Genomic DNA, 23,400 nt, shown 5'->3' on the forward strand with positions numbered 1-23,400 from the left:
CTTTCTGCCAGCACACAACATGCATTAGGCGGGAATTACATGGGAATTGCCTCCCCGCAACCCCTCAAATCCTCAAGCCCCCCTGACAAACAAATCCCCAGTATACCTGCAGATGTTATCACTTTGTTTCATGACGTATATGCATAGCTATGAATGTATTGATAAAATGTCAGTACTACGTGGATTACAACACGTTGGCCTTGGATCTGTTTTGCTGATTGCAGTGGCGAGTGCGGCACCTGTTCGGACTGTAACCCCGTGCATGTTGGAGCGGGTTTAGGTTGTGGACCTGTATCCATTAGGTCAGTAAGCTCTAACAGGGACACAATGCATTTAAAACGAGCCTAATGAGCACGAGGCGAACAGATTCGGAGATCCCGATGGAGGTGATTATGGAGGACTACGTGGTGTAAATGCCGGTCCCCCCACCCTCTAGCCTCCAACAGGCCTTCCTACGGGGGTATATGGATCGTAGAATGGGATAAAAAGGGGATTGGTCAACCAGGAGAGTCAGTCCGTGTGAACGGTTACATCTCCCCCTCCTGTGCCAGGAGAGTCAGTCCGTGTGAACGGTTACATCTCCCCCTCCTGTGCCTGGCCAGTCCACCCTATGGTGGTCAAAATTCCTCTTAAGCTTGCAACGTATTCATCCTATACTCGGCTATAATGGTAAAGCTAAACCACTCAAAGCTGGACAATTCTTTCCACTTGCTCAACAAATTTGTTTACATTCCATCATATAGATAAATTCAACTGTATTCTAGAAGGAGACAACCCTTATTGTGTACAAATAGGTAAATATATCAACGACTGTTTAGACCTTAGAACTAGTAGTGTAAGTGGCACGTTAAACTCAACATGTGGAATTATCCATATACTTCTACGTACTAGGTAAATGCATTTGCATACAACTGTTTGTTAGCATTTACCTTACGAAAGTCACTAATACTTTTGTTGTGTTTGATAAAGATTGTTGTTGGTAAAGGCTTGCCCCCCTCCCCCTTCCTAACTCTAACGGCTTCTTTACATGGCGTGATCTCACAGTCAGCGTGCTGGCGACGTACTGTCGGGGCCGGGGAAATAATTAACCCTCCAGGTCTGCCGACAGACCTTCAAGAACTCTCCCGCTCCTCACGTTTGACTTAAAACAGGTGTGCAAGGTGATGAAATATTTATACACTCCTTCCTAAAATCGCCGCGGGCATCCCATATCTTCGGCGGCAGAATTAGCAGGCTACACCGAATGGGTAGCAATAAGGTGCCGGGAGGACACAAACTCGATACGTTAAGAAAACCTCTTTTTCTCTCCTTTTCGTTTGACAGTTTGCTATTGGCGATGATTCAACCTGCCTCCGCGGCTGGTGTTATGTAAAGGTTGCCTTGGGTTGTAATTATTCATAACGGTCCCGTGTGTCGGTTATTCAAATTGTGTGACATTGTAGGTGATTATTCATATCGGTTCCATGGGTGGTAGTAATTTGAGGTATATGGCGTTGTAGGTGGTTATTTATATCGGCTCTATGGGTGGTAGGTAATAAAGTGGGTCCTGGATATTTACATTGGCCACACACGCTACTGTAGTAGGTTGTTATGATATTTCTTTCTGACGTTGTATTAAAAACTAGAACAAATCATTTAGAGATCGACTAACCAAGCAACCATGCAACCAACCAACAAACAAACAAACCCGAAGCAACGCTAAAATATGAATAGATTCAACATTTTAATATTGCAACTCCGTGCAAAATTGGTACCCAAATTCAGTCCCATGCAGGCGAAGACCAAAGAATGAAACACAATTCACTAAGACTTTTAAGTTCTATTTGTTAAGAAATTTGCATATGCAAGTGTGTTTGTTGTGCACGTTACTGCTAGACATGTGTCAATGTCCGAATATTTCTAATGAAAACATGTCACACCTGCAGCAGAAAATTAATATTGAAAACGTTCAATAATCTTTCTTCTTCACACGAAAAAAGATTGCTGTTATTCAGAATTCACGTCAGCCATTTTGTAAATATAACATATATATCTATATTTCTTTACATATCTATGATAAGTACACACGGAATCTTTCTAAGACATTCACATAATTTTCCTGGATAAAATATTTATTACGTATTATTACTTTCCGTGAAAATAACGTTGGGGGCGATATCTGTTTTTACATCTTATCAGATTTTTAAAACCCTACCACAAACTTAATTGTGTGCCAAAGGCCAAGAACAAGGCCAGAATTATATCCAGCCATAATATTTATAAATAAGGTCATAAAAGAGAAGTGATCGAAGTAGATTCGAGCACCTCAGGGCCGTGCCATCACACTAGCCACAGGTACCCCCGGCAGATGTAGCCAAAACACATCTGAACAGAGGTCACCTGCCACAGTGATTTGCATTGACGATGATCTGACCCCCGGCAGTAGGAGAAGGCCATCCATGCGGTGATAATGAGGACCCCCGTGAACACTAACTTGCCTCCCGAACAGAGGTTACAGCACAGGCATCACAGAAATGAAAAATAGCAAACAGTTCTCGCTAAGGTCAGACAGTATGTCTCTGTTGCCAATTTCTAATGGATGTTTGCTACATGGAGATGAAAACTGACTCCAATTTTAGCCAGAAGTACATGTACGTATATTGCTTTTCAATAAGAAGGCAAAGATAAGAATCTTTTATACAAACATCTTGGCTAGAGGATACAAAAACTGTATTCTTCATCAAAACATGTGCCTCCATATCTCAGCATTCTGTTCATGATGCGTTTTCTTCATGATATCAACTTTCCATCAAGCAACAAATCAATTCTCCAAAATCTAATTTCCAAAAATAGAAACTCATTTTACAGAAAGATAGCAAAGTTAAGTTACTCAGTAGAATTGAAACCATGTCGATTGCTCATTTCCCCCGATTCGTATTGCTTTTCTTTCAATCATATTTATCTAGGAGGTTATTCAAACTAGTAAAGAGAGTCTGCAGTTATATTGTTTGCCACAGTACAATGCACAATATATGACACCCTCCCTGTTAATGATAAGGGTGCACCAGGCCGTAAAAGATTTCACCCCGCATGCGCAGACAAGAAAACCAATATGGCGGCTGATTGAGGGTCGTACATCATATATAACCTTAACAGTAATATGTATATTCTTAATGTATATCTATTAATTAAAAGGTCACTGCAATATCTAGACATTTGCCTACACATCTAATGTTTTATCTTATAGGATTTAAATTTCGAGCGACTGACAGTGGCTTCTTAACGTAACCAAATTGCCTGAATCGTGTCAAACTGTCTTTAATGCAAGTACCGTTATTCAATTACTGACGTGCATCTAGGTAGTCTGATCATTGATTCTCCGACATGGTAAAAGTGAATCCATTGGCCCAATTTCTCTGTACTAAAAGGGACATTCACCTTTCAGTATCAATTTGCAATTAGTGAGGAATGGATGTTCAATCTACGACAGTAATCTAACCAGTGAGATTTATACATTTTGAAAAATAGGGCTGGATAAAAAGAACAAGGTCACTCCTCACTAAGAAGGTCTTACTACAGTCTTGTGGCATATTTGGAGTCTCTAAACCTGATGTATATATTTTGTCATCGAGCTGAATATGCATTTTCTTCAACTAAGTTGTCCGTGAATTAAAAAGCAGGCTGTTATTGTGAGATTATTTACAAGAGTGATTTTAGTAACGTTGGAGGTAAATCTATCAATGTCAATGTTCTCCGTAGCGCATAGGTAATCCCGTGGAGTATGTGTCTCACTTTCAGGGTGGGAGTACTTCAACAAAGACTACTGCAAAATCCCCTCCTGTGAGATGCCTACAACACTGGAGAAATCAAACCGAGAACACTAATAATTGGCATGTAGAACAGAGAAACTAGCAGCCTATTTGGGTACAATTGGATTGCTACATACAACTGACAGCAAAAACCTTTCTCAGAGCCCCAGATAATAATCTCTCCACAGACGTCGTGACAAACGTACAAAATCTTAGAAACGTGAGGTTCATGAACTACCGTTGGAAGATGGAAGGCTTTGGGACGTGTTATATGATGTACGAGATATTCGCAGCTTAAGTGAAAGACGTGGCTTACTCGGTAGCGTTTGCTCAGAATGTTAAATGCATTTGTTCGGAACATATAGAATGCGCCAAATGTCAGTTATTAAAAGCAACTGGATAAAATTAGGAAAATTTGAAAATTCACAATTTTATCCAGTTGTTTGAGTAAGAACACATGATGAGTCGTCTACTGAATGATGGTACATGATGTAAATTCTACAAGTTATAGATTTATTTTAGCATTGTCACTCGTTTTGTAATTCCTTTTATCATATGGCTTTCAATGCTTTATACATGTAGCTGTAACTGTATTGGTTGTCATTGTAATCAACTGTAAGTATCGAGACAATTCAGCTTTTGCTGCAATGCCGATTTGTAACATATTTCCTTGAAAGATACCATACTACTATTACGTATACTATTTAGCGTATCTTATTTCATGGATGCATACCTTTCATCAACACATGGGTCGAAACCGTACGAAAATGCAGAAATGAATTCCAATGACACATTTTGGTCCATTTGTTCTAACGTGTTCTCACTAGACTGACATCGCCAAGTGTACTGTGCACTTTGAATGGATATTTATCAACCCTTGTATCAAGAGTAAGTTAGGTTTCTAAGAGAGCTTCGTGACACGAACACTTGTTACCGTTGACCTTCAAACTTGCCACGTGAATTCCTGCTGACTGGGGATAAAGAGCATCATTCATGGCGATCCATCACTACAACGTGAGGCGATATCGCCCTAGATCAGGAAACACTCTGCGATAACAGAATGTGATCACATGCTGCATCACGCCTGGAATATACGCAATCAACGAACACAGGGTTCAATAGCGCATCAATTTGTTGTATTGAAGACACCTTGATTTTGGTCCAAGATCTCAAACCATGTATGTGGGTACTACTAATCCCTTATCTATATTTCACTGTTATGTGGAAGATGGCACTACACAAAATCCGATCTTTCAGAACACGAAAGGCATTCCTAAAACATACGTAAATGATTACTTTTATTTTTTTAAACGCATCTTTATGTATCCTTTAAGGCATTCTTGAAGATTAGATTTCGTGCATTGTAGGGCTGGGTAGGATTCGACCATCACCTTCGTTCTTGACGTATATGTCACATGTACGACCCCTATGGTTCACTCGTGGGCGGTTGTAGGAACTAAGTATTACCTTGACTAAACTTCATTGACGTGTAGAGACTCACAAGTGGCATCAAATCGGGTTAAGAACATGGGTATAAACCTGGTGTCAGCGGGAAGTTTTACATGCTAAGTAAGCAAAGCTCTTGTAACCAAGGTGGTATACAGATTGAACATCTTCAAAAATAAATCACGTTAAACCAAGCGACGGCTAGGTCATTGAAAAGCAGAGGAGGGTGGGCATGAATCTCATTTTCACACACCCCCCACTTCAATTCAATCACTCTCTCCCCGTGTTAAAGTTTTTATACCCAATCCTCCCTTTCATAATTGGAAAACAAACTCACTCCTGTGCCGTATCGACTTTTAAGATGAAATATTTAATAGATCATTCGATGTGCGTATGTTTCTTTAGCAGGCTTTGATAAGTTGTGTAGATTTGTACAACTACGCTAGCTGCTTTAACCAATGACTGATAGTTTCACGGCAGAAGCATACCGATTGCCGCGTGTTTATAATCATCAGGCGTCAGCTGTAGATCTGGCTTAAGAGAAATGAAGATCTACGGTTGGACTGGCTGAACTCGGGGCTTAACCCTGTAAATCCCCATGGATTACCTCGCCGAGAAAGTAGATTTGGTTCGTCCACAAATATGAAACAAGAGTACGCCCCTGTCAAAAAGTAATAAAGCCAAAATCAGTGGCCAGGGTACATGATGAAATTTCACGTTGACCGCATAAGGCTCGCGTACACTATAAAAAGGTTGGCCAGTGACACCGAAGTAAGTTTGCGGAGAGGAGTTCATTTCATATCAACCCATCATGTGATTTGATGCTGCAATAGAAACCATTAGTGACTAATGCCATTACCTCATATTGAAGTCGAAATACAATGTTCCAGAGTGGGTGTCATCTCTGAATGTGTTATTATCTTTATGTCACCATTGAAAAATCTCAACACATCTTTACGACCCAGCATGTGTCTCAATCACTGAGACTTAGACATAGCAAGAAGAAGATGGTAGATAAATTTCAGACAGACAAAGACGTGCTGCTTTAATCTAGAGCATAACGTTATGACTTTGGATATATTTGATGGAGAACCTTGCCTATCACACTAAGATCTTGTCAGAGGCAAATCTCATGAGTGTACTTCATCGAGTCGTCTTCCTTAACCTTAAGTAACCTTAAGATCGGGCGATCACTCAGATGAAGCCCGAAGCTCCAACTCCGACCGATATGTCACCGTTGTACAGATGTGGAATGTGTGCTCCTGGCTGTGTTAAACAGTCGAATCACGTCACATGGGGAAGAGAATTTTCTCGTACAGCCTTCGTAACCCCAGGTCCTCCCATTGAGTTAGTATACAATGTAGTCTTCACTCTCATGAGCTCAGTGATCTCGAGTTGAGTTTGTCTCAAGCATGATGTTTCTGAGTTAAGGAGAAGAGATGCTGTTCCAGTCCTATCCATGTAACCTTTAACCCTAAAGTGGCATTTGGGCCTTATTACGTGGTGAATATCGAGTCCAAAAGGTGACCAATTACGCCCTTAACATTAACACAATAGAGCACCAAGCTTCCTAGCATTATGGACAGCGAGCTGAATATTGTGCAGTTTCTTAGTCGTTTACGTGAATATTTATTTCCAAGAAAGTTACGTATATGAAATTGATATTCTGATCACTTTAGTCCCTGGGGTCCGTCTAAACATTGAAAATGTGACCAACTGATTCCAGAAGAAAATATCCAGGCTCTGCATGACGTACAAAATGACTAATAGACTTGTGGATGTACCGACTGATAATTATCTAATACCAACCCAGAAAAGGACAAGAAATAGTCATGCCTTTAAGTACCAGAGTTATCAACCAAGGATTGATGTGTTCAAAAATTCGTATTTCCCGAGAACCATGTAGAATGGAACTCGTTGTCATCAGATGCTGTAGGAACACCTTCACTAAATAGCTTCAAAGAACGATTGCAGTCAGATGTGCAAAAGTTAGGTGTGACAGGCCGTTCAGTGTAATATAACCAGCTGCTGCCGCGCCGCGTGCCTGCGAAGCTGGTGTGTTACGCCGAAGGGCGGTTATACCGGCTATACAGATAAAGATACAGATACGTCTCACATTGGACAATAAACCAATTTGACATCAGCCCATTAGACGTCACTAGAGATGTACGGTTGTCCTGCCACACGTTCATAATTGATGAAGGCTGGCTCTCTCCAGAACGAAGTGTTACGACATTGAACACTTTCGTTTTGCAACCTCATTTCAAAACCAACGACAACGCTTCACATCTCCCACTTTAGTTTAGCTGTCCAAATGCCAAGTGCGTAAATCTCCTGTGACGGGCACATACGTTGCCGCCTGGAATAAGCAGGCGGGCCGGTGGAAATTACGGGCGGGAAACCCCGCTCACGTCCGCATCGTCCATCACGGAAAGGACCAACTCCACTGCCGTCACATACAGGTCACGGCTACATCTGTTCACATCACCTGACAGGGGGACGGCGCACATGCATACCAATCAGCACCTGGCACATGCTTCCATCGCAATTATCAGACTATTGTTTGGTTAAACCTGCCAGCGGAGCTCCCATCGGGCCATCCGCGGACTGAAGGCACTCACGTGGAAGGAATCCGTTAAGAGAAGCCGGTGACAATGTTCGCCTAATGAGTTAATGTATAGTAATGGGAGAAGTGATGGGAGAATCTGGTATACGGGCGTTACGATTCCCGGGGGAATGCGGCTGTTTGTGCACCCCACACGCATGCCGTCGTCACCATAACCCCGGGACAACTTGCCACAGAGTTTCTACCCTCCCACTGCACATATTGCTGAGTCCATGTGGGACAAATCGTGCGGTTCGGAACGTGCAGATTGCAGTTGAAGGGGTTGCGTTGGGCGACCTCTGACCTTTTAGATTGACGCAGAAGATCGATGGATTCCTGTAGGTCGGAAATCGGGCGCGGGGAGTCAAGCTGAAAGTCGTTCATTACATTACTGCTATTGACGCTTTTTGGTCGATTCACGACCAAGCTTTCAGCGGTCTAACATAAGACAGATCACACCTTGTAACCCGTCCGACCAGGCGACTGTCTTTTATCGTGTGGTGTTTTGTAGTGTGGAGTGTAGTGTAGTGTAGTGTGGTGTGACGTAGTGTAGTCTGGCATAGTGTAGTGTGGTGTGGTGTGTGTGGTGTGGCGTAGTGTGGTGTACTGTGGTGTGGCGTAGTGTAGTTTGGTGTGGTGTTGTGTGGCGTAGCGTAGTGTGGTGCGTGTGGTGTGGCGTAGTGCAGTGTGGTACGTGTGGTGTGGCATAGTGTAGTGTGGTGTGGCGTAGTGTGGTGTGGCGTAGTGTAGTTTGGTGTGGTGTTCTGTTGCGTAGTGTAGTGTGTGGTGTAGTGTAGTGTGGTGCGTGTGGTGTGGCGTAGTGTAGTGTGGTACGTGTGGTGTGGCGTAGTGTAGTGTGGTACGTGTGGTGTGGCGTAGTGTAGTGTGGTGTGGTGTGGTATAGTGTAGTGTGGTGCGGTGTGGCGTAGTGTGGTGTGGCGTAGTGTAGTTTGGTGTGGTGTTCTGTTGCGTAGTGTAGTGTGTGGTGTAGTGTAGTGTGGTGCGTGTGGTGTGGCGTAGTGTAGTGTGGTACGTGTGGTGTGGCGTAGTGTAGTGTGGTACGTGTGGTGTGGCGTAGTGTAGTGTGGTGTGGTGTGGTATAGTGTAGTGTGGTGCGGTGTGGCGTAGTGTGGTATGGTGTGGTGTTAGGACTGAGATAAAATGACCGGGTACTGTACAGCAAAGAACATGATAGCCCAGAATTTTGTTGTGAATGAAGATTGCAACGACAATGCCCTTAACTCTGAAAGGCAAATGAACCACCTGAACATCTGTCGAATAAATGAAACACTAGAAATCACCTTCTATAAAATTCATACTAAAGCCTCCTACTAACCTATCTGTATTGTGTTTGCTCTTCATTCTGCTATTAGTCATGTTGTCTTTTCGTAATGATAAAACAAAACTGTGCTATACCGAATAATATGCATGAATGATTCTAGATGTAGCAGAATGCCAGGATAGCTAATGAAATACATTTGGCTTTTTCATTGGATCTTTTGAATCTAATACATGTATTTCGGTAGAAAATATATTTGGATAAAACTTTTATTTATCGCGGATTGAAATTCATCATCCCCAGTAGTTAGTTTCCAGCATGCAAAAGGTAAAGTTATAGTTTCGTATTCTGTTTTCAGTTTACATCCCTAACCTTACAAGTTACAAACCAACTGTTACTTGTACATGGCTATCTTAGGCGCCGTTCCAGCTACACTGGGCTGTATATTTCTGACTGTCGATACACCGCATGAGCACTTCCAACATGAGACCGCTTAAACAATCATCACATGTGCGTCCGGTGTGTGGAGTGCCTTGTGGTAACAAGGCTAGTGAGTGTGTGAAAGAGTGTGGAAATACAAATGATTTTCTGTGAAGTGTTGTAAGATATGGTGATGAGGCATTCCATTACGTAATCAAGCTTGGAAAGCAATCTAATGTAGCATGGGCAGGTTTTTAAATATATCGATTCAAATCTCCTCCACATATCTAGATTGGCAGTGATTCCCCATGACCCATTCCAGTTTGGTGGGAGTTCGGGAGAACCCAGTGTAAAGCCAGATTTCTGCCCCTACCAAACAAATGCTCCAACACTGACAGGGGTTCAGTATACATGATGTAATAGATGTGTGTAACATTCTTGTAATTGTGGCGTGGTAATTTTCAAGCAGAGGCTAACCTTAAACCTAACTAGACCCTAACCCTAACCCTAATCTCTAGCCCTAACCCTAAACATATCCACAACCCTAACCCTAACTCCACGCACGCGCACTACCACGCGAAGTAGAAATCTGTCGGGCAGAAATTTGGCGTCACATCGGACCCCAGAGATGTATAGAGCATATTTTTCATAAGCAAACTCCATGCGACCACTGATTCTCACAGTCATATCCCTACTCAGGATACAGGCAAAAGAAATAAGTTGTAATATATAAAGGGAGCGGATACAAAGTGGAAACTGTTGAGTTGTAAGAACAAGGCAAAGTCGTACAAGCTGGGTGTGTCCTCGAAGAAAACTTATTCTGCTGACTAATCTTGCACGGGATCTACTCAAACTATCAGAAATCGCTGCGCAGAAAAAAAAAAATGTCCGGAAGGAACACATACGTCTCTGTTACGACATACAAATGGTGACAAAGGACGTGAGGTTTCTAAAAATAGTTTCCGTAGTCTGAAGGCGGAGACAGACTATTTGTCACATGGACTTATCGGCTGCGTTTTCTAACATCTGAGCACGTTGTCAATATACATCATCCCTCAGGATGTTTCATTGATGCGCACTTTGAAACCCAAGATGCCAGTCTTTTTGTGTCAAAGTAAGAAGACACTAGGACATTTGCAGGACGAATAGTTTCATATTCAAAAATGTTTTGTAAATTGCAATTATCTGACTGTCTGTGATAAGTTCCTACTCATCTACTTGTTGTTCACATGTAGTGCCTAGTAGAAGAGTATATTTGTACAGGGAGGGGTTGCTAGCATTTCCCCTTTAACGTGCTCAAACACAGGACACCCATTTTACGTCATTTCCGAAAGACGGGCGCAGCCCCAACCCGAAATGCCCTTCCTAGAATTTGAACTACGGTCTCTAAACTAATTCAAGTTTATCAACTAATCTAACTTTACAAACTAATATAAATTTACCAACTAATTGGAACCAAGAGCTCAACTGTGAGGCTGCTACCGGTTGAGGACATGCATATCCCTACACTAGGCATATTTTCGAGTTCTTCCGTGTATGGACAAAAAAACAACAGACTGATAGATTAAAAAAACACTCGGGAAATAAACGCTACAACGTACTATCAAATGTGCAAGTTGGAGCCGAGTCGCCTATTCATGACTATAAACGTTATCGTATGATGAATCAATAAGTCGTTACATTTTTACAGTTATGCTATGCGTACATCACAATACGATTCCCTGAATTATTTTCAAAGTTTATGTGAACTCTAGTGGCGTTTGACCCCCCTCCCCCAAAAGAGTGGCGTTTGACCCCCCTCCCCAAAAGTCATAAACTTCAACTTTATATCAAGTTTATATAGTAAATCATAGGGTATTCACCATTCACAATACCATAGGAAATAGCTTCGACAAAAGTACAATATTAATTGAAAAGTACACATGAAAAGATTATTCGGAAGAATATAATAGAAACAGAGCAACTATTCGATATACAATAAATAGATAGTTCCGCTTCTTTAAGCGGGTATCTCACTGAACCTGCGGCACTTTGGCGTCCTCGCTGCGATTCGACAGAGCACTCAGCGAATTTCATCGAATTATTTTTTTACGCTTTGTGTGTTTTGTTGTCTGTATAGTCATACTTGTACACTTTCCACGATATGCCATTAGTTACAAAAGTTAAGGGTAACACAAATCCAATTTAGGTCGCAGCCAGGTCGCCAACGTGCCGCAGTGCACTGAGATACCCGCTCTAGGGGAGCACTGCTGGTTCTGCAATACTAGCATGTCGACAAATAAGACCGCGCCGTCACGTTAGGAATGTCATATATATATACATGTCAGAGATATTACACGAGACAGGAAGGAATACCTGCCCAGGGGCACGCCACACACCCACGTAACGTGTGGAGGTGACACGCGCCCTCGGCAAATATTCATTACAACGGCGTGATGTCGTCAATATAGATCGTGATACGAGCAGCGGCAAGTCGAGAACCAGAAGCATTTAGATTTATTGAATTATTGCGGACTAATGGAATAAACCCATTGATTTTCGCGGTCGATTTTGATTTGCCTAGAACTGTGAAAGTGGAGAAATTTTATTGCCCCAGTTTCTGATTAATACGGAAAAGCACCTTGTAATAAATCTCATCACAGACTTTTGGCATATTTCAACTTGGAGTAAACTAGACTAGAATGAGGAAGACGGGTGGTGAAACGAGAATTGTAGAAAAATATCTGATGAACGAAATCTAAAGAAAACGCCAAAATATAACAAATGCAAATAGAAGGCGTCGCTGTAATTCCGATCTAATTCCGGAGAACTTTCAGAAATTATTTTGGGAAGTCAATAACCTTCTCTGATACTGCTGATGTTACATCATGCTGCTAACATAATATACAGTTTCCCCGAATTCTATCTGAGGATCGAAGAATTCTGTCTGACATTCTCAGAATTATGCCAAATTCTTCAGAACTACCCATGTCCCTGGATACATCTAAAGGTTACCTATACATTGATAACGTTTTGTTACATCATACTTGTAGACATTAATTAATAGTAATTTTGGTCCATCTACAAAGAAAAATAGACTGTCAGTTCGGAACTATAGTCTCGTCTGTTCAATACGACGTAAGTAAGAAGAGCACGTGATAGGTAATGGCGAATAATCAAAACAAGGCCTCCATGGAACATTGCAATGTACCAGCCAGTCATGTCCATTTCAGCGCCAAATTGCAAATCTTTCAGCCATCCGAGAGACATATCGTCATTACCCGTGCAATTTGAAGTTTGCTGAGTGTACCCCTCAAAACTCAACACAAAAAATCAGAGGCGCGTCAACGATCGTTATGTGTTGCCCGGACGTGTAAAAACTTGACCAAAAAGAAGAAAATGAATAAAACCAATGCTCATTCTTAGTTGATTAGCCATTTTCTGCCATCCGAGAGAAACATATCGTCATTAACCGTGCAATTTGAAAATCTAAGACTTAGTATATGTTAGATGTTGTACGGACGTGTAAAAACTTGGCCAACAACAAGAGAAGAAAAAAATCAATGCTCATTTTTAGTTGATTGGTGTTCCTACTTCGCGGCAATCTCTCTGACGATGGATCGTAGTTCTAAAGCCCCGCGGCATAACGGCAGGGCCTTGGGGGAAGGGCGGGGATTTGATGGCGGTTTCTCGTGACGATTGGAGCAAATCCAGAAAGATTTCAGACGTGACGATGCTAACAAACTGCGCATAGTGGTCGTTAAACATGACTTTCAGAGGAGCCGTAGAATATAAGACTGGCGTTCGGATTACAAGAAAGTTTCGGGACGCGTCATTCGACCCGCTGTTTTGCTATTCATTTTCTAACTTATTGGCAAAACGCCATTTCATATAGCAATCGATATCTAGGTTTGAAAAAATAATTAAAACACGATTAGGAGAGGTTGAAGATCAACTGTCACAGAACTCAAATACTTTTCACACTAAAAAGACCATCCTGCAATGTAACATGCATTTCAATAGGTATACTGATTAATCTTCTAACGCCATCACATTGTGATAAGAAATGGGAGGCGACAGCCGTAGCCTTCTAACATAGCCTTGGAAATACAGACTTAATCATATCCGATATCGATGCACCAAGGTACCGTGAAATCTCGCGGAAAATGGCGAGATTTGAGAAGATGACGAAAGTCGACGTCCCTAGCGTATGGGTAGGTAAGCCCCCACTAGGATATAACAGGATGAAGGAAGTAATGGGAACGGAGTTGGGTTCAGCGTGTCCTAATGGCCAACCAACGGATGCTGATACATGCACCACTGAATCTGCAAGGGGTTCCATTATGTAGTATGCCATTCAATAGCAAATGCACAAAGAAATCAATGTAGTAGAAGGTTTCGTATCGTGATCAGAGTTGACAGATCTGTGGCAGCTTTAACACAGGGGAACATCATATTAATATTTTGATGTATGGGGTATTGGTGTGTGACCTACTTTTAGTCAACGATTGACACGATAAATTGTCATGTCAGCACGAAATCATTCTTAACGTCTGCGGAATGTAAGTGTAATGATATCATAAAGAGTGTAATATTTCATAGACGAACTGGAAGAAGAGATCACATTAAAAGACATCCATGTTGTCAGCTTATAAGAATAAGCTTTTGGAAAGCTTGACATCTTAACCAACCTAACTTTGCTGCTGAATATTTATTCATTTTTAAAAATCATCAATCAATCATTATACTTGATATTTCTCGTCATGTAGATATAGATGTAGGGAAGGTGGCAGCTCTACAGATTTGTATAGAAGTGGAGGGAGACCAGTGTCGTCCCTCTTGACACTTGAAAAATTGCAATCCCTGAAAGGGTCTTAAAAGTTGTGCCCAGCGTTTGGATAATTTTCGTAAATGTGTATGTATATATGATTATTTTGATTATTGCGAGCAAGCTTTATATAGGGTGCAATATCATACATTCATTTTACCATTCTTAATGTGCAATAATGGTGAGCACTATAAGCCCTTGTTGATGATTTTAACATTTGTAAAGTGCATGCAATTCAGTGTTTCACTGCGACATTTCAATAAATACATCTTGAATCTTGAAATGTCAAAGTACAGAAAAATACTGCGCTCAAACTTTGCCCTCTACTAAATGTGAAATAGTCTGCATGGTACGAATGCAATATCCAGTCAATGTATCTTCGTGGGTTTTGTCTTCGGGTTCACAAAATAGTCAGAATGGCAGGCCCTTTGACTTTCATCTTTCATCATTTTAACTTTGTAGTAGCCTTACCCGCTGTGCTGATCTAAACTCCATAACAAAGTATGAGGCAAAAATGTCACGGTCGTCTAAACGGCTGCTTAAATCCTGTAAAACTCGCGTGACTAGCCCAAATATCATTATATATTTCGGTACATCAAACCGTATAAGTGTGAAGTTAATGTTGAACAAATATAAGCATTTTAGTTGGCAGAAAACGTGGTTATGTATGATACAAATCAAAATCATTACATTTGGCATACAAAGAAAGAAAGATGATTTATGATAGCACCCATGGCGTCAGTGATGATATTTGCAGACAATCGTACTGTCACGCCAATGTGTTTTCAGTTGTTTCAGTTTGATTTAAGCCACGTTTTATCAGATTACCATACGGCTATGACATGTGTCTCTTGACTCTCTTTACAAGACCACAAAAGTAAACGTTCAAATACGCTCAAACCTTTACGATCTGTATGTTTCTACCAAGCTTAACGAGGGACAAAACTTTCTTCTTAAAATTGTAGTGTAAATTGTATGTTAAGTATTGCAGTGGGGACACTTGAGACAGGCTGGTGAAAGGTCGTGAACTGAACTAGAATGAAAATGATACTGTGGCTACAATACAACAATTTAATACTAGAAAATATAGAATGACAACGAACCATTTTTAGTTATTTCTTGATCTTCTTATCCTTCGGGTGTGGAATCTGGACTTTCGCTTAAACAGCTCAACTTGTCTATCTACTAATTTTCAACTTTTTGCATGTTCTGCATTATTTTTTCGTGCTGTGCACGTTTCGGTGAGGATATAAGTTATAACTCAAGTCTGTCTTGTCTACGTATTTCGTATGATGACTTTTGAAAAAAATGTACAAAAAAATCAACACTACAGTCTCTGAAAAAAGAACGTAGAATCGTACATACCATAATGAAGAGGAAGCACCCCTAGCGAACTTCGGGGAAGTTTAGGAAATGGGACGGGAGAGAAAATTAGAGAAGATTGTGGTTTGGCGCCGTGCAAATAGGCTGCATTTCTCGAGGGCACCCGCTGCACTCAGTCATTGTCTATTGTGTTGAAGAGCCCGATCTTTTTCTATTGTGCAGTAAAGGGTAGGGAACCTTTTGGCGATCTTTTCGTAAAAAGGGCAAAGCAGCCAGCGCTTTCGAAGCACTTTTACTTCGTCAGCTGATTTAAAGCGATAGGAAATATCGATATCTAGGCAATATTCTAGAAAAACAAAAGACCCGGCATTGCTTTGACTAGAATCAGGGTTATATGGATTTTGCTAAAGCTAGAACCTAAGAGATTCTCTATCATAGACCTGGAAAGTCAGAAATAGCTGTACCAAAGTTACCTAAAATCATAGAGCACGTGTGAAAAAGCAAAGGGAGCGCAAAATTACATTGTACATAGAGTATCCTGCCAATGCAGAATTGCTTTCCAGTTGTACCAGGGTGTCATGTTACGAAGCAAAAGCGGACAAGCACGTGTAGCAGTCGTGGTTGTTTTGAGTGGATTTGGCGGTTTTGTGCGGATATGTTTGTATGGAGGTGTTTTGTACATCTTTTCTGGAGCGGAGGTGTGCGCATTTTACAGATACTCAACTTGCACTGTAAAAGGTCAAGAACACTTCAGAAAAACTCACAAAACACCTCCAGAACAAGAGTTCCGCGACCTCATATCTCCATGAACAATTCTATTTATGCAAATGACTTACACATTTACATAATGCATGCTTAATCATAAACACCTTTATCTAACTTACACATGTTGCAATATTGACAGTTCTATAATTTTCCAATTTGATGAATTTCTGTGTTTTTGCATTCATTATGCAAATCAGGAATTTATTTGCATCATTGGTATCTGTTGATGCTCCACTTTCCATAAACTACATATGTTACATGTATTTGAGTCTTATAATGGAAAACACTGCAAATATAGATTTTCCTCATTATCTATGCAAATTAATTCCCAATTAGCATAATTTGCACTTCATTGTGTATATCTCTGTCCAAGCTACCTGCATACTAAATATCATGGAAATCTGTTGTTCCTTTGTTCAGTTATTGTCCCTAGAAGATTTTCACAAAAACGCCCTTGCAGTTCCAGAGAAAGCTGCTAGGGGACCCAAACCTACACCACTTCTTTATTACATCACAAGCTATCTGCCACCCAAAAATCAAGACCACAGCACGTCTAGGTCAAAAGATACAAAAATTGAAGTTCTGCTGCAGTACCAAGGTCACATACCAGGGGGCCCAAAATCGACCCTAACCTTCGGCTTCACAACACCCGCCCACATACCAAATATCATTGTAATCCATCAAGAGGTTCTTGAGTTATGCTGACTACAAGAGTCCGGAAACACAAACACACACACACACAGACACACCAAAAACAATATCTCCATTTTTCATGGAGATAAAAATCTACAGAAAAGGTACAAAACAACCCAAGAAAAACCTAAAAAAACACTTACAGAAATACCTACAAAACCACCAAAATACACTTCAAAACTACACCTGCTTGGAGATTATAGCGGATATGTACTGCTATACTATATAAATTGCTTCAACAAGTGCGTCATGTCAGCACGCACAGTTGTGTGTATCGCGTGATCACTATTCTGTGACACGGGCCCACCCGTGATTTGTAATTTGGCTTCCGTGTCAGATCGTATCTTCTTGCATCGACGGAAAGAGCTCGGCATATTTGATATGTTGCAATCACCAAGGGCAATGTATCTGATGCACTCTGTGCCAGTATTTGGGAGCCTTCCCTCCGAAGGCTGTCTTTTATCTCTGTAACCCAGGTGTACGAATCACAGGCAAATTCTCATTTCAAAAATTCATAATTCAGACAGTGATGAAACAGAACGAGCTTTTAATAGTCTAAAAACACAAAAACTAAAGATGTTTACAGATGATATTTCTATCCATTTTTATTTTTAGATTTTCTAGGTGGGGCCGAAAAGCATCGATCATACGAATATGTCAACAGCAAAATAACAAATGTTATGATTTTGAAAGGGCACAATTCCATCTGCTTCAGGTAAACCATATTGCCATTTGGAGCCGTGTTTTACCATGATTATTATATTGAAACATAATGCTAAATTTGTCATTTTGTTCATTTGATGCAAATAGGAAAAATAGTCTATTCTTTTATCACTCTCCTTTCATTCTAAGCAATGAACATCTGTTCAGTATGTCCAAATCATGTAATATTATTTGGTTTACAGATGGCATTACAAAAAAAGCACCTACTACCAAAGGATTACGCAATACCTTCGCCCGAAAATGGGTCTTAAATGTAAATTTATGATTTCGAACGTACATTCAGTAAGAAACATAATCACCAATAAACTGGTATGTGAATGCCACCAACTATTAACGATGTAATCAGAGCCACCAGATAAAAGAAATCTATACAACAGCTTCAAGTTCAGACTTTACGGGCCCCCTTGTGTCCAAGAATAGTTCTAAACTGCAAAGGACAAAAGGACATCTTAAAAGAGCGGCGAACTACCGCGTAGTGACAATGAAATCAAGGATGCCCAAAAAAGGCAAAATCACGTGGAACACCATACAGTGGGCCGTCGAATATCATTGATATTGCCACCTTTTTGTGTTGAAGAATATTTATAAACTGCAGATCTAGAGGACAAAGGGACATCTTAAAACAGCGACGAACTACCGCGTAGTGACAATGAAATCAAGGATGTCCAAAAAAAGGCAAAATCACGTGGAACGCCATACAGTCGAATATCATTGATATTGCCACCTTTTGTGTCCAAAAAAAATTCTAAACTGCAGAGGACAAAAGGACATCTTAAAAGAGCTAAAAACTACCCCGTAGTGACGGTGCCATCATGTCTGCCCAAAAGTGCAAATCATGTAGAACAATATTAAGTGGGCCGTCGAATATCTTTGTGTCCACAAAAATACCTCTAAACTGCAGAGGACAAAAGGACACCTTAAAACTGCGACGAACTACCCCGCCCCCCACCCCTATTTTTTGGGGGGGGGGGGGGGGCGGATTCTTTAACGTGCCCAATGTGAGGCTCTCTTCAAACATGGGGTCGCCTGCTTTACGTCCCATCCGAGAGGACGTCCCAAGCCGGGGCTAAGTACTCATTTTCATCATAGTCGAGTGGGCAAATGGGAGTTAAGGCTGCCCAAAAATGCAAATCACGTGGAACGCCATACAGTGGGCCGTCGAATATCATTGATATATTTTCACCTGCGAAACACCGTGGGGGATTTGTAGCTGTCATATGCGCACCGCGCGTGAAATGTTATCCACATATTTGCCCTGCGTCGATAAGACTAAGAAATGTCATTGATCGGTGGTGGCAATTTTCAAAATAGGGGTCTGGCTGCGCTGGCAAGTGACAACTATTTTGAAGCTGATGTACACCGTTCAGCACCAGTTATATTTGAAAATTGCTGATGTAGACACTACAAAGGATTATTATATGAAGAAAAAAAGAAAGGAAATCCAACCTTTTTCTGAATGTTTATGTGAATAATAATTTTGAATCATTATTATTGACCATGGTATCTCCAGATGTTTTCCGTTTACGTTTGAAAAACTTGTTTGTTTGTTTGTACGTTTCGCATACCGGTTAACCGCCTTTAGGCGTTACATACCTGTTTTACATGTACATAGTAGGTACAAGCTGCGCATGACTGGACTGCACTTACACCGGGATAGACCCCTATTTTTTTGGGGGGGGGGGGGCGGATTCTTTAACGTGCCCAATGTGAGGCTCTCTTCAAACATGGGGTCGCCTGCTTTACGTCCCATCCGAGAGGACGTCCCAAGCCGGGGCTAAGTACTCATTTTCATCATAGTCGAGTGGGCAAATGGGAGTTAAGTACCTTTCCAAGGGCACAACATTGTGGCCTGCCAGGGATTCGAACCAAAACCTTTAGATTTTTAGTCAACAACCCTGTCCACAAGACGACCTTCCCCTTACCAATTCGGTAGCATTAGAGCAGATATAATGCACCGTATCCCAGAAAACACAATTAGCTTCGCTTTTTTAATGTTCAAGACCAAATGGCGCCACCAATTAAGGGAAACGGATGCATTAACGACAAAGGATTACATACAGGACTGAACGGTAACGATAGACAATTAATTGCATAACTCTGTTGTGTAAAACCAACACCATCATAGTTTTATATTATTGCTACTTTGGAGTGAAAGATAGACACCTTTCAGGTCAAATATACTTGCTATTGTTTTCTTCTACTTGAATTATATCACAGTCCTACTTTTTCTTATAATTGAGGGTCATGCCATCACTGAGTATACTTTTTAAAAAAAACGAGAAAGGCACCTTACTAGGATATACACCAGGATATTATATAAAAACGAAACTGTGTGTTATGTGTCAGATTTGCACATGTATTTCAAAGCCATTGCAGTTCCCCAGGGATGCCCAAATAGTTCAACTGGTAGTGGCATCACAGCTGAGATCTTGGTTCCAATTAGTTGGTAACTAGGAGACAGCGGTTCAAATCCTGGGGAGGGCTTTTCGGTTAGGGCTGCATCCGTCCTTCGGAAGGGACGTAAAAAGGGGTCCGGTGTTCGAGGAGGTATCTCAAGCACGTTAAAAGGCAAGGGCTAGCAAACCCTCCCTGCAAAAATATACCCTGCTACTGAAACAGCAAAGGAACCTGCTGCCCTATGTGCCACTATATGGCTAGGCAATTCAAGGTGAACAACAGCATTGTACTTCCCCGGTATTGAAATCGTTGCTCATACATAGCCCCATTAACATCTAATCACAACAGAGAATGGTTTGCAAATGTCTCTCGTCACGGTAAGGAGTTACTTATACCACATCTATAATACAACCTTACCCTGCTATTGTCACGAAATACAGATTTCCGGGGTTATACGACAGTGTTAGATTCCCTGCATCGAAATAAACGATGATGCCTGATTCTTTAAAGCTGAAAAATTGCATAAAGTCAAATGACATGACAGAAATAATATTGACCTTTTCCACAACCGTTTCTCCTTGATTTCTTAATGGAATTGCCTTGAATATTTGTACATTTGCGACACAAACAAACTGCAATAGCAGATTATTCATATTGTACAGAGTATGGTGACTTTATATGGTTTTGAAATAGTGTAAATAACACTTGGAAGCTGACAATCCACCTTAAACCGTTCACCTTAATTTCCTAATTGGTATTGCCTTGCATATTTCTAAAATTGTGCCTCAAAAAACTGCATCATCAAATTGTTGTCTAGTTCAAAGTACGGTGACGTTATATGGTTTTGAAACACAGTAAATAACTCCCGGAAGCTGACAATCCACCTTAAACCACTCACCTTAATTCTATAATTGGTATTGCCTTGAAAAGGCTTGGATAAAAACTGCATCATCGAATTGTTGTATAGTTCAAAGTACGGTGACGTTATATGGTTTTGAAACACTGTAAATAACTGCCGGAAGCTGACAATCCATATTCAACAGTGCTGGCGTACGGACGTGCCGTTGGCTTGACGCTGAACATGAAACATCACCGGGGGAAATGCTATCTCATCAAGACGCCGTGACCTGTGGCAGACATCCATACGTGAATGTCATTGATCGCTCGTCCCTACGTTCACTAACTCCTCTCAGGGCCGCCATCTTGGATTCGTGTATTAAACTTCGCGTGCTTTTCGAGCAATTTGGGTAAAAACCGCCGTCCGTATCGACATTGATTTTCACAAAACTGTTTTTTCCTTATTCCAATATATAGAATCGGATGGGGCCAATTTTGCCGAATATAACGGCACCAATCCCCACTGTAGTTGGCAAGATGCGTGCAGTAATTTATCTATCATCTCAAACGCTGCAAATCGCCATCGTTTTCTAATCAAATTTGCAGGGACACTAATGGCTGCCGGGACGCTCAGGGTATAAATCTTTGCCGCTGAAGCTCAGTCAGAACTCTCTGTAGATATGTGCAGCACAGGATTGTCTTTGTCTGTTACCGTTTTATTATCTCCATGAAAAAAGGCTTTTTCATGGAGATACTGTTTTGCTTGCGTTTGGTGTTTGTGTGTATGTATGTGTCACCGGATGCTTAAAGTCACCATAACTGTAGAACCTGTACATGGATTGTAATGCTTTTTGGTATGTGGGTGGGTGTTAGGAGGAGGAAGGTCAAGGTCGATGTTGGGCCCGCTGGCATGTGTGACTGGAACTGCAATGGCGTATTTGTTAAAATCTTCAATGTAGAAGAACTGAAGAGTGGATTGACAGATCGTCATGTTCTTTGGTACACAGGTAGGTTAGACCAAGTTGTACACACTTAAGTGCAAACTATGCAAATGAGACCGAATTTGCATAAGTAAGGAGGTAAATCGTTTGCATGGGTGTCGTCGGATGCTTAAAGTCAGCATAACTGTAGAACGTGTAGATGGATTGTAATGGTATTTGATATGTGGGTATGCACTGGGAGGAGAATGGTCAAGGTCGATTTTGGACCCCCTGGTTTGTGTCCCTGGAACTGCAATGGCCTATCTGTAAAAATGTTCTAAAGGGGTATAACTGAAGAGAGGAACAACAGATTTTCATGTTATTTGGTACGCAGGTAGGTTGGACAGAGATGTACACACTGAAGTGCAAATCATGCGAAGTTAGTGTATTTGCGTGTGTGTGCGCGTGTGTGTATGTTTGTGTCACCGTGTGTGTATGTATGTGTCACCGGACGCTTTAAATCAGCATAACTGAAGAACGTGTGGATGGATTGAAATGATATTTGGTATGTGGGTAGGTGCTGGGAGGAGAAAGGTCAAGGTCGATTTTGGGCCCCCTGGTATGTGTCACTGGAACTGCAATGGCGTGTTTGTAAATATTTTGCAAGGAGAATAACTGAAGAAAGGAGCGACAGATTTTTATGTTATTTGATATGCAGGTAGGTTGGACAGAGATGTACAAACTGAAGTGCTAATTATGCAGATTCATACTGAATTTGCATAAGTAGTGAGGAAAATCTACTCTATTGTGGGCTTTGAGGTCGCACCATCTGTTGGTCTCTTATCTAGGTCAGTAGCTATTTATCACTTCTCCCCTTGCCCGGCAAGTGTGGGTCATACCATTGAGCGATATAGAATGGGGGGAACTGGTTTAATAAAAAAACAAAGTTTCATGGAGATTTTGGGTCCTAAGACTCTTGTTTTGAGTTGTTTGAACAGGCGTGTTGACTTAGGCCCCAATATATAGACAAACAAAGGAATCACGCACCAAACTACAACAGCAAAACCTAACTAGATGTACATGAAAGCAATGACCTTCAATGTCAAAAAGGCAATGGGTGGTCGAAAGGCACGTAATTATAGACACTTCTACAAATACTTCTGAAAATTTCTACTCTTTAAAATAAAAAAGAATAAAATGTCATTTATCTGCTCACAAATTAAATGAATGAATACAAAGATTGTAATCTATTATCATTAAACTAATACATGCTAAATCTAGAGCAATGGTGTGTATTGTCTGCCGATATGGCCTATGTATAATTTTCTTTGTATTGAACAGTATGGACCCAAAGTACTAATGTAAGGATGATTTATGTACAACACAGCGCTGTGGCC

General features: G+C 41.0%; 2 protein-coding genes across 24 annotated transcripts in view; both read right to left on the minus strand.

The window, feature by feature from the left end:
* Nucleotides 1-23,400, minus strand: part of LOC136432507 (neurexin-1-like) — a 217,832-nt gene that overhangs the window by 184,584 nt on the left and 9,848 nt on the right. The window lies entirely within an intron of this gene.
* Nucleotides 8,293-9,603, minus strand: LOC136434163 (putative uncharacterized protein FLJ46204). Its single transcript, XM_066426929.1, has 2 exons — nt 9,573-9,603; nt 8,293-8,990 (listed from the first exon to the last, which is right to left on the minus strand). Exons 1-2 carry the CDS (start codon nt 9,601-9,603, stop codon nt 8,293-8,295), a joined length of 729 nt encoding a protein of 242 aa, XP_066283026.1.

Source organism: Branchiostoma lanceolatum, chromosome 4 (genome assembly GCF_035083965.1).
Source record: "Branchiostoma lanceolatum isolate klBraLanc5 chromosome 4, klBraLanc5.hap2, whole genome shotgun sequence".
Lineage (NCBI taxonomy): Eukaryota > Metazoa > Chordata > Leptocardii > Amphioxiformes > Branchiostomatidae > Branchiostoma > Branchiostoma lanceolatum.